The sequence below is a fragment of the Phocoena sinus genome, chromosome 10, assembly GCF_008692025.1.
Source record: "Phocoena sinus isolate mPhoSin1 chromosome 10, mPhoSin1.pri, whole genome shotgun sequence".
Taxonomy (NCBI): domain Eukaryota; kingdom Metazoa; phylum Chordata; class Mammalia; order Artiodactyla; family Phocoenidae; genus Phocoena; species Phocoena sinus.
This window is the reverse complement of record NC_045772.1, coordinates 9,592,687-9,604,709: the sequence shown is the minus strand read 5'-3', so window position 1 is coordinate 9,604,709 and position 12,023 is coordinate 9,592,687. Positions and strand designations below refer to the sequence as shown.

Here is a 12,023-nt window from a genome sequence, read left to right as displayed (position 1 = left end):
AGCTAGACCTTAGCTTCGGAATGTGACAATTTATTTGGGGGGGGGGGCAAAAGAGGCTTTCTGTGCCCCCTTCCTGGCATTGATACGATATTGAAGAGCAGCAGAACGAAACATACAAGACAAAGTAATCAGCACAGACGCCCCTCCCCCGGCCCAGAAACAACCGAACCCGGCACACAGAACCAAAAGCCACACCCAACACAAGGCGTCTTCTCCACCTGCAACCTTTGGGAGAGGGGCCTGTGGCCTGGGGACCCAGCCCCACGCTGAGGCGGCGTCCCCATCTCCGGTCTCCCGCTCACCCTACTAGTTTCCTGTCTTGAACCACTGGAGGCAAAGTTTAGCCAGCTGGGAGCTGGATGGTTGAACCACAGACGAAGGCAACGACACTTCATTTTTAAAATGAGAGAGAGAAAAAAGAGACAGTGCCCCTCCCCAAATATAGAGCTATATATGTATATTATATATAGAATTCATTAGTGCGCAATTCATTAAATGAGCTTCTCAAAACTTAAAAAACATTATAAGATACATTTCTTTAGGCCTTTGTGTTTTTAAATTAAAACCAACAACAAGAAGTCTCCATCTCTACTCCGCCCTACAGCAGGGGGAAGACCCAGAACCCTTGGTTCCTTCTACTGTGGCCTCTTGCAAGGGGGTCCCTCGTCAGACCCCCAGCCCCCCTCTGCCTAGCCAGAGCTCTGCGCACAGTAGGCGCTCAGTCACTGTTGGAGTGGGGTGCTGACTCCTTCAAGGCGGGATGGAGGGACCCCACAGGCCTGGGAAGTGGGTGCCTCAGTCTGCACCCAGCCTGTCCCCCCTATTTTGGAGTCTTGGTGACTATCAGCAAGACAGGGTCAGGCTGGGGACACCCCCTCTCCTAGAGTTTTAGCCCCTAATTCTGGGCTTTCTGAATCTGAGAGGAGATGCAGACAGAGACAAAACGAAAACCTTTAAACACTTTTCTTTCTTTCTTTTCTCGAAAGTGATTCCTTAAACCATACAAGCCCTCAAGAGGCTGCCTTGGGCTAGTGCATGGGAGCCTGGAAGTGGAACTGACCAGGCGGGTTCCACTGTCCAGCGTGGGCCAAGTGCAAAAAAAACCAAAAAAAAAAACCAAACCAAAAACAACCAACAAAACCCCCAAAGGCAGAAAAGGCGGTGCGTCCACTTGGGTCCACCCAGAGGCTAGAAAGGCTGGTGGCAGCCCAGCTCCCCGAGCTAACGGTTTCCTCCTCTGGGCTGACTCCTCACCCGGGACCGCCTGGCTCAGGGGTACCCCCTGGCTTTGCAGTGGCTCCAAGGCCCAGGTCCCCACCTTTTAAAGAGGCTTCCCCCAAAAGGCCAGAGCAGCTGGGCTCTTCGCTCCAGTGAAGCAGCTTTGCCTCTCAGAACCCCAGTTTCCTGGTCTTGTAAGTGGGGTAACCCCTCCCACTCTGCCGTCTCACACTGAGGTTGGGGACTTGATCATCACCTCTTTCCAGAGCAGACGAAGGCTGAAGCCCATTTTGACCCTGACCACTTTGCAGGGTGAGAATGAAACGGGACTGTGGGAGGCTGGAGGCCCCAGTGCCAGCAACCTCGACCGCCACCTAATCTTCAGCAGCTGCCTGGACACCAGCAGTGCTTCATGAAAAAGCTGTGTCGCCCAATACACCCATTTCACAGAAGGGCAAACTGAGGATCCGGGAGGGGAATGAGACAGGAATGGGTCCCAACTTCCCACCTCAAACCAGAGACACCAGACCTCATCTGTTTCCTATGACATGGGAGTGGGGAGAGGGTGGCATCAGGGGGAGATGACCCCAGCCACTACTGAACATGGGAGAAGATCCGGCTTTGAGGGGTATTTCACATATAAAAATAAAGCAAACCAGACTGCAACTTCTGCTTGGTAATAGGCAAACGGAAAAGCAGCAATGGGGGAGGAAGGGCCCATGGGAGGCTGATCCGTGCAAGCGTGTGCTGGGGGCTGTGGGACCCCCCGCTCAGAGCCACCCTGGGAGAGAGGTAAGGAGGGCTCCGCTTGCGCTTGACCAGGTGCCCACTCAGGCCCTCAGGGGAGCTGCCCACCTGGGAGCAGTGTGCATGCGTGCCTCTGCATGGGCTGGGGCAGGGCTGCACAGCTGGGGGTCAAGGGCAGCACCCTCCCTGTGAAAAGGGGCAGGCACTCCCTCTCCCTACAGCTACCCCCAACCCCTCTGATCACCACCTAATACTCTCCCAGAGTCCATAGCTCCTGTCTTCCTGAAGCTTTGCATCCCCTACCTGGCCAGGGAAGCTCGGGGGTGTCTTGGTCATTGGGGCGATGGGGAGGGAGATTCCCCCACGGGGTGGCGGTGGAGGGACCATATGGCCCACCCAACAGGCTGGCAAAGGAATGGAGGAAGGCAAGGAACCAAACTGTACCTACTCACCAGCCTTCCTGGAGAGTCACCAACGATGGGTCCCGGTGATGGTGGGACCCCTGTTGACTCTTACGTCCCCTAATCTCAGCTCTATTTGCCTGGCCCCTGCAGCTTCTGGCAAGTTCCCTTGGGATCAGGAGTCATCCTTCCCCTCAAGCGGGGACAGGTGTGGAGTCTGGGCCCAGCGCAGGAGGGAGGGCTTACCTTGCCTCGGGCCACGGAAGGAGGGCAGTTGCCGTGCCTGGGAGCCTCCCAGCTGGGCCTGGGCCTCTATCCACGTTCCTAACATTGCCGCCTCACCTGTGCAATCACTGCGTTACTAGTTTTTCTTTAAATATCTCTTTCTCCCCACCCCCCCCAAACCCCATAGGAATCCCACAATTTTTTTCTATTTCTTTTTTTTCCCCTCTTTTTTTGTGTTTTTTTTTTTCTGTTTTTTGCAAAACTAATTCTTTCACTTTCCTGTCATAAAATCACCTCTGAAAACACAACTTCTTTACAAAAAAGGTCACGAATGACACGGACTCTCAGGAAAACACATTTCTATGGTCTCTGGAAACACCTGTAACTGGCACCCAGGTGGACACTCACCTGGGGTGGGGGTTGGGGGGAAATCCCCTCTAGGGACAGAGGAGAAATACCAGCCCTTATTTGGGGGAAGCCAATTGGCACTTGGACGGCCACAGAGCCAACACAAAGGGTGGGGGGGGGAGGGGTCCAGGAGCACCAGTGCCCCAAACCCTGTGACGGCCCCTGTTCTACATCCTGGGACGGGGAGGGTTAGGGGCCCTGCCACAATCCCTGGCGGGGAGATTCGGAAGAAACAGTCCTCCCGTGCTTAGGACCAAGGCGTTTGTTTCTGAACTGGAATTCCCTTTCTGCCATCATGGCTCTCAGCCCACACACCAGGAAACCACCTTGAGCCACGTGCAAGGACCCGCCACTCACGGCAAACTGAGTCCGGGCAGCGCCTCAGGGCTGGCCAGCAGGGCTGTCTCCCCTGCCCACCAGACCCCTGGTCCCGCACGTGCCCGCTCTCCTGAAGGACACAGGCCCCCTCTTCCGTTCCCCCCGCTTCGGCCACCCTGCCCTCCCAGTGCCCAGCCTAAAACTGGGGTTTTGGTCTCTGCCACTGGCATGGACACCTCAGCTCCCTGGCAGCAGAGGAAAGAGAAGCTGCCCAGGGTACCAGAGGCTTTGAGCTGCTTCAGGCCGGATGGGCTGTGAGAAAGCCTGGGCGGTCAGAAGCAAGAGAGAGGGGGCCGGAGACCCTCGGAACGGTGTCCAGGCTTCCTACTCCCCCCGAACACCCAGGAGGAAGAGGAAGCTTGCGACGGGGGTCTCCCCTCTGCTTCGGTCCCCACCATGCCACGTCTGACCGCCCCAAAGGAGAAGGGCGTGGGATGCGTGTCCCCAGCACACGCGGGCTGGGAGGATCGGCCTCCACAGCAAACTCCTCAGACCTCGGCCAGGTCCCAGGCCCGGCTGATGGCAAGGGAGGGTTCCAGGCCTTCGATCCGACGACCTTACTGTGAGGAACCCTAAAGGGCGCAGCCTCGAGAGCCGGGCCCAGGGGCCAACACACACACACACACACACACACACACACACACACACACACACGGATCCACGCAGACCCGCCCAGGACGGCATGCGCAAACGGAAGTCCGCGCAGCAGGCTCTTGTAGCACCTTTGGTCGAGAACTGAGGGGCCTTTAGATGCTGGGAGGCCGTGGCAGGTGAGGTCCGTGCCAGTCCCTCCCGCCTCTGAGCGCGGGATGAGGAAAGAGATGGGTGGGTGGGGCCCACGGGGGCCTGCTTGGGTCTCGTCCGAAAGTGGGCCCTGCTCCTGCCGCCCTCGTGGGTGTGGGGGGGGAGGGGCCAAGGCCGCCTTCACCTCAACCTCTGTCCGGGCTTTCCCATCCCTGCCCCTCCTTCCCAGGCATCTGGAGGAAGGAAAGGGACGGTGCCCATGCTGGGAAGGGGTCCCCAGCAGCTGCCGGGTTAGCACCGAGAAATCAGATGCTGTGCGCGAGAGCTGGAAGCAAGCTGGGGAGAGATGGGATGTGGAGGGGGCAGCTGAACCCCGAGTTCCGGGGCTCCTCAGGAGCCACCCAGCAGGCCCCACCGTGCTTGGGCAGGGAGGGGGCCAAGAGACAAGAGGGAGGACTTCCCAGTGTCCTGGCCCCACCCTAGCCCCACCCCGTTCCAGGACCGCCCCTCCCACTGGGCTTCAGGGGGCTCCAACTGCCCAGCCCCATCCCGGGGTCAACACCGAGCCATTTGAAACAAGCAAAGCACAGGCAGGGTTGTCTGAGGGCGGGGGCAGGGGCGGGAGCAAGAGTAAGACTTTGGGCAGGAGGGCCCCCCAAACCCCCCTCCTTGGTGGAGCCCCTCACTTGCTCTGCCCACTGCTGCCACCCCCCACTGCGGCGCCTGCGACCCCAGCAGCCACCTTCTCGAAATCCTCAGGGTTGCAGAATTCCTTGATAGTGACCGTCAGGAGATTGCTGGTGACATCGGTGACGACCACGTTGGAGCAGGGTGACATCTCAGGGCGCCAGTCTCCAGCCTCGGGCTCTGAGGCGGCGCCGGCAGGCTGAGGGGCCGCGGGAAGGGCCTGGCTGGCAGCCGCAGTGCCGTCGGGAGGCGCCCGCTTGCTGGTGGCCGCCGCCTCGGGAGGGATGGACAGGTCAAGCACCTCGGGCTCCCGCCAGTCGGGGGCAGATGGACTCGTGGTCTCGGGGAGCAGCTTGGGGGGCACGTCATCCGGGTCGGAGGAGGACTGCGGGGTCGGCGAAGGGCAGCCGGAGGAGCTGGAGCTGCGGGCGTCGTACGGGGCACTGGGAGCTGCCAGGAGCAGCCCCTGGCCAGGGGAGGCGGCGATGTCGGCCTTGGTGGCTGGCGGGGGCGGCAGAGGGCCGGGCGGGGGCTTGTTGTACATCGCGAAAGCGCCGAACTTCATGTGGCGGATCTGCGTGCGCAGGACGCTCTCGCTGAACTTCTTGCTCTTGCCGATGACGCGGTTCCGTGAGGGGACTTTGGGGCGGGCAAGGGCCCCGGCCCCCTGCCCGGCGCCGCCTCCGCCCGTGCCCTTGTCGATCACCTTCAGGTTCAGGATGATGCGGTTCCGCTTGGGCTCCCGCGGCTTGACCTTGCGGTTGATGATGCGCACAGTCTCAGAGAAGGGTGAGATGGGCGGGCGCAGGCCGGGGCTGCCCCCCTGGGGGTCTGGGCGGGGCAGGGGGCGGCGGGACATGCGGTGGCAGCGGCGGATGTCCTTCTTGAGCCGGTGCACGGCAGCGCTGGAATGCAGCTTGGGCGAGGAGGCGCTGGCGGTCGGCTTGACCGAGAAATGCACATCACTGATGCGGAGGGCCTCCGCCTGGGCCCGCGCCTGTGGGACAGAGGGAGGCAGTGGCTGAGGGTTCGCCGCCCGCTGACCTCCTCTGGACACCCCTGCACCAGCCACCCACAAGTATGGTCTCAAGTAACCACCCTGAGAGCACTTAAGAAATCAGTGATGCTCGTGACCTTGCCTTAGCGATAAAAGGAAAACAGGTTCAGACGGTGATACAAAGTGTGGAAGGTTGGAGAGCGTCAGACCCTCATCCAGGCCCAACTCCAAGACTAACTTTCCAAGTTTGGCCGTGGGTCTGAGGGACAGACAGACGGGTCGGTGGCTGCCCTTGCTGACAGAGGAGTGTCAATAGCCAGGACACTGCACGGAAAGAAGCCCCTGATCAACGCCCCCCCCGCCCCCAGCCGGGAGGATCCAAGCCCAGTGCTCCTCCATGGACTAATTTTTGGTGGCAGAAAGGCGAGGGCGACCCCTCCCACCTTCACCCCATACCCCAGCCCTCCGGGACCTATTAGCAGATGCCCTGAGCTCCTTTTCTGCCTCTGAACAGGAGGCACCTCCAGCTCATCATCAGCTCTGGGACAGACCTTGGCCCCTCCTCCTCACTCCCAGCACCCCCCCCCCCCCCGCCACCACTTCCCCTCCTGGGTCTGATTCATCTGACTGCCCAGGGTCTGGCTCAGGGCCTGGGTCTGAGCAAATTGGTGCCAACAGACTCCGAAGCCAGCACCTAAAGCCTGGTTGGCATCCACCCCAGGTAGACATGGGTTTGGTGGGCATGGACTAAGAGGTGGGATCAGCCACTTCATATTCTGTGCCAAGATGGCCTGGGGACAGGATGGCTGAGCAGAAGTCTGTGGGGAGCAAGGGATACTGTCCCAGGCTCCTGGGCCCAGCTGTACACACTCCCAGGGGTGAAATCTATAAAGCCCCGCCAGGGCCCTGCAGCAGCTCACCTTCTGTCTCATGGAAGATGCGAGGGTGTGTGTGTGGGGTGTGTGTGTGTGTGTGTGTGTGTGTGTGTGTGTGGCAGGGCCCTCAGAGACTCCAGGTCTAGGGCAAGAGACTCACAAGGTTATGTAAGCCATCCTCCATGACCAGTCCTTCCTTCACTGAGAAAGTACCGATGAGTTACGTGCCAGCTGCTTAGGGCTACGACTGTGACCACACACGGCTTCTACCCCTAGGGGGCTGTGCTCCACGCAGGAGACAAGTGACAGGCAATTAGGGTGCAGGGTGATTCAATACAACAGAGAAGTACAGGGTCCAGAGGAGCACAGATTAGGTCCCAGTTGTGGAGAATGAAGCCTAAGTAGTAAAACCCTGGTCCTTCCTGAGCTGACTGTGCCCCAGGTAGCCTGCTGAAGGGGCCCTGCTGAGACAAATGGTGGAGGCAGAGAGAGCCCAGCGATGAGAGGATGGAGTGGCCAAGGGACTGAAAGCAACGGCTGGACAGAGTGTAGAGATGGAGGACCAGTCTGTGTTCTATACAGATACCCTGGTTCCTGGTGGGAAGAGGGACCATTAGGTGGTGACTGCCTCCAGCCAGGTGAGCTAGGGGTGGCTGAGAGGAAGAACACATTCCCATCGTCAGTCTTTGAGCTCCCCAAGAGTGGGATCTGTGGTTTAGGGTCTCTCCACCTCCCATCCCCACAGTGCTGGATGCTTGACCAGTACCTGGGAGGTAGCCTGTACACCTCTCAGACAAGACTAGACTGTATTTGACCACAACCCCCAGAAGAGGTGTTTGTGGACTTACATGCTGTATCAGCGAGGATGTCATTTAGAATGTAGGAGAGGCACACTTTACTGCCACATGGTCCTCCCAGCCCTGCTGGGGGTTTCCTGGGGTAGCTTAGTTAACCATCCCTCCAGCCACTAGGTGGCAGCACACGTGGGCCCGATCTACCCTGTGCCAGGGCTGCCAGCTCCTCCTGCCCCGAGCCAGTGGAGCCAGGGACTGGTTCCCTCACACCCCTTCCCAGACAAAGGCAGGGGAAAGCCAGCCTTCCCTTGGTATGGCAACAAGGGCTTTTTGCAGGTTCGTCCCCCATGGAGTTTAGGGGATTCCCCACTCTGATCCCCAGGGGTTGGTGGTTATTCTCTCTGCATGCTGTCTGAGCGGAACCTCTGTAAGTATGGTTCTGCCGGAGTCCAGCAGTGATGCATGGCCCCTGGGGACTGGCAAAGAGCGCAGGCAAGGCAAACACCAGATCCAGGATGAAACCCCGGCTTAGTGGGCCTCCTCTGACCACAGTGTATGTTACCTGGTTAGCACAATGCCTGGCACACAGCAAGCACTCGAAGAATACTAGACTATCCAAGGGGCGGGGCAGGTGCTTATGAGCAGTCATCTTTTCTAATGTATGGTTTCCAACCTTTCTACAAAACTATTTCTTACTTTATAATGTCTAAACATTATTAGTATTTTTTAAAACGGGCTGGTTCACCCTTCCTCCTCCTCTCTTCTCCCCAGGTTGAGAATTCTTTGAAGGTGGGACCTGGGTCTGCCTGTGGATTAAAACTGGTACCACAGCCCAAGGCATTTATTGCACTCTGACTGTGTGACAGGCATGGCTCTGAGGGGTTGGCATGTACTATACATAGATAACGTGGAAGGTTAAAGACCTGGACTCTACCACTCACTCTCTGTGACCACGGGCACATTATTTAACCTCTCTGGCCTCAGTTTTTCTATCTACAAAATGGGGATAATGCAACCTACCTCAGGGGCTCCTGTTCTCTTCAGAATAGTTCCCTGCGGAAAGTGAGTGCTATCTGAGTGTAATATGTTTACTATACACACTTGGCCTCTTGGTGACCCACAGAGCAATGGGTTCAGACCAAGCTGATCTCCATCACCCCTTGCAAATATCTCTCTTTCTCATGCTATCTGTTTTTAAGGTCCAGATCAAGGTTCTCTCATCTGCCTCAGCATCCCCTGCCCCACCAACTCTACAGCCTTCATAGTTTCCTTTTTGTGTGTGTATGTGTGTGTGTCCACCTTGCTCCCTTAACCTGACGTGCACTCTCTGAGGGACAGGGTTAAGAAAAGGAGACATGATGAAGCCAGGAAGCTGGGTGGCGGGAGCTCAGGTAAATCCCCTCCCCTCCCTGGGCCTTGATCTTCTCATCTGCAAAATAGGGATAATATTCCCTACTTCATGGGATTGTTGAGAGATTTAAAGGAGATAATCCATGTGGGGGTCAGCACTGTGTTAGGCCCATAGCCAGCTCAGGAGATACAGCTATTAAAAAAGAAAAGCATTTTGTGAATCAATGCTCATGGTCATTACTCACTTCCCCGCTAGAGGGCACTCCAGCTGCACTGAGACGCTGTCACACAGCCCACTGGCCCTCCAGCTGCTCTGCCCCATCCCTCCGAAGAAGCGTCAAGAGTTAAGGTTACTCCATAGATCCCCTAAGATGTGTGTAATTTGGCGACAAGGGTCACAGAAATATGTAATTCTGGAAACCATTATTTCTTTCACTTCTGCAGTTCTTTTGGGGGGTGGGGAGCTGGAGAGCCCCCCCAAATTGGGCTTTGAGCCTTTAGGACAAATTGGAGATTCTGAGTTCTGCATTGTGCACAGCCTCTTTTCTGCAGAGTCCTGCCTGCCCTTCCCGTGCCAACTGCCACAAAGTCACAGGCTGTCGGGGTGGGAAGGGGCCCTGAGACAACCTTAGCACTAGTGGGGGGGGGGGGACTATGGTTGCCCACGGAGGCCCTCCTGCAGCCTTGCCTGCCACCTTGGGTCATCTCACCTTCCCTTCCCAGACTCTGTTCTTTCTCACTAAAAAAAATAAAATAAACACCAAAAAACCTCTAAGATGGCTTCCTCTGGAGCTAGGTCGCCCTCCCTTGCCGAGGCTAACGTGCCCTGCTTTTACTCTCCCACTCTCCATCCTCGTTAGAGCCTCCAGAGACAGCCAGAAGTGGGCAAAACTGAGAACCAGTGGCCCAGCCTGGGTGATAAAACTCAAAGTGAAGTGATTTAAGGTCAAATTCAAGTTAGATCCCTCTGTCAGGAGGGGAGGCATACAGAACAAATCCTGAGAGAGGGAAGCTGCGGGCAGGGAGGCAGGTGCCCCCCACCCAAAGCCTCTCCCTGTTCCCCACGATGAGGGAGACCAAATTCACCCTCCCCCGGGTTCTAATTCCAAGCAGAGCCCTACCAGCTCAAGGCTGGGGGAGATGAGGGCTCTCACGTGCAGAAGCCACCCCTCCCTGCCACCCCCTCAGATGGGCACCCCACCTGCCTCACCCATCCCCTTCCTGTTGGCCTCCCCAGACCCTGGTTTTGTCAGCGAGGATTATCCTTCCCCCTTGTCCCCATTCCCAGGCCCCTCTTGCTGAAGCTGGAGCTGGCCAGGGCCTGCTGCCAGGGGCTCTTCGGGGGCTCACAACCACCCCTTGCCCAGCTGGGGCCCCTCTGGAAAGACCCGCCCGCCTGGGCGGCCGCGGATCTGTCCCTCCCCTGCAGGCCCCGTGTTGCGCCCGGGCTGGGGGCCCGAGAGGGGCCTGCTGGGGCTGGGCCAGGTTACCTTCAGGAGGAAAGTTTTGGGTTTGGGTCCCCTCTTCTTGGGCCCATACAGCTCACGCTCCCTCTCCCTGCGGCCGAGAAACGCCAGAGGTTAAAAAGAGCCCCTTCCTGGGCCCCACTCCGCGCTGCCCTCCCCGGCTCTCCCGCTTCCCCGCGCGGCGCCCCAACCGAGCCTCAGCCCCGCCGCCCCTGCCAGCTTCCCAAACTCACTTCTGCTCGAAGGCTGCAATGAGCCGCGAGTCCAGGATGTTCTCCTCCGGCTCCCAAGTGCTGTACCTGCCGAGTTACGCATGCACAAAATAAAAAAGAAAACGAGGGAGCCAGAGACACATGCCAGGGAGCAAATGTGCGCACCCTCCAAGGGAAAAAAAAGGCCCCGGTGTGCGCTGCCTCCCTTCCCCCCTCACCCCTGGATCCCGTGACACTCACTTGATGGCCCACCCCTTCCATTTCACCAGGTACTCGATGCGTCCCTGAAAAACAGAGAAGGAAAAAAGGGGGGAGTGGGGGTGGGGAAGATGCGGGGACGCGAGGAGGCGGCTGCGCGGGGGTGGGCGAGAAAGCCCGGGTTAGCGGGACCGCTTCGCCCCGATGGCCCGCGGATCTGGGGACCGGCTGCGGGGCTAGGCGTCCCGCCCTGGGAGGCGGCTAACCTTTCGGATCCGCCGTTTGATGATGGATTCGGCCGCGAAGACCCGCTCGCCCACTGCAGACAGCTCCATCTTGCTCAGCGGCACCCACAGCCCATAATACTCCCTGCTCCCGCGGCCGGTGCTGCACCGCTCGCGCACGCGCCACAGCGCCCAGGCTCGGCGGGCGGGAGCGCGGCGGGGCGCGCGCTCGCGTTCCAGCTGCGGGCCATCACGTGACCCTCTGGGCTGGCTCGCCGTTGCCAGGACCTTCTCCTCCCCCGGGGCGGTTGCTAGGGAAAGTGAGCGCACGCGGGGCGGGGGCGCGCGCTGGTTCTTAAAGGGGCCTAGCCTGGTTGGGGGAAGCGGGCCCGGAGGCCGGGAGGGAGATGCTTGGCCTGCGCGAAGCCGGGCTGGGGGCGGTGCAATCTTACAAACACTTTCTCATTCCCCTCTGCATCTTCTCGGCCCCCGCGAGCTGACAACTTCTCCCTCTGAATCCTCCCTTGCAAGTCTCTCCCGGCCCCGGGCGGGGAAGGGCAGTGGAGTCTCTGCAGCCGCTGCTCATCCTTCCAGCAGAAGTTTGCAAACAGTTAAATATGATACAGCAGAAATGCATTTGCTGTTGCCTGGCCAGGCCCTGCGGGAATTTCTTTAAAACATTGCCCCCCACCCCACCCCTTATCCATTATTTATGTATTCGTGGGAGTGTGGTTTTGTAACCAGTTCAGATGAATTAAAACAAAAACGCCACCGCAGGAAAGGGTGGGGGAGGCAGTGAATGGGGCCGAGGAAGGCCGGGGTGATCCTTTGCATCTGTTTTTCTGCCGGGGTCTTGGGCGGCACCTGCCCTCGCCCGGGAGGTCGGGTGAAGACGCAGCGAGGAAGATGTGGCCGTGGGGAGGTTCGGAAGAGAGAGGCCGCGGGGTGACAACGAACTCCCCACATACCAGATTGGGCCCGAAGCGGGTCATCCTTGGGTCATTCGGCAGAAGCCGCCCTCGCGGTCACGTCTGTATGTTTTCTAATTCCCAGGCCCCGTGCCGCGTCACCCTCCTGCCCCCTACAGTTCCTCTAATGG

At 58.7% G+C, this 12,023-nt stretch overlaps 1 protein-coding gene across 1 annotated transcript; it reads right to left on the bottom strand.

Moving 5' to 3' along the window:
- Positions 1-3: 3 nt before the first annotated feature.
- CBX6 (chromobox 6) lies at positions 4-11,111 on the bottom strand. Its single transcript, XM_032646056.1, has 5 exons — positions 10,967-11,111; positions 10,743-10,786; positions 10,524-10,589; positions 10,315-10,381; positions 4-5,805 (listed from the first exon to the last, which is right to left on the bottom strand). The coding sequence occupies exons 1-5, from the start codon at positions 11,033-11,035 to the stop codon at positions 4,804-4,806; spliced, it is 1,248 nt and encodes a 415-aa protein (XP_032501947.1). The 5' UTR covers positions 11,036-11,111; the 3' UTR covers positions 4-4,803.
- Between the last annotated feature and the right edge of the window lie 912 nt (positions 11,112-12,023).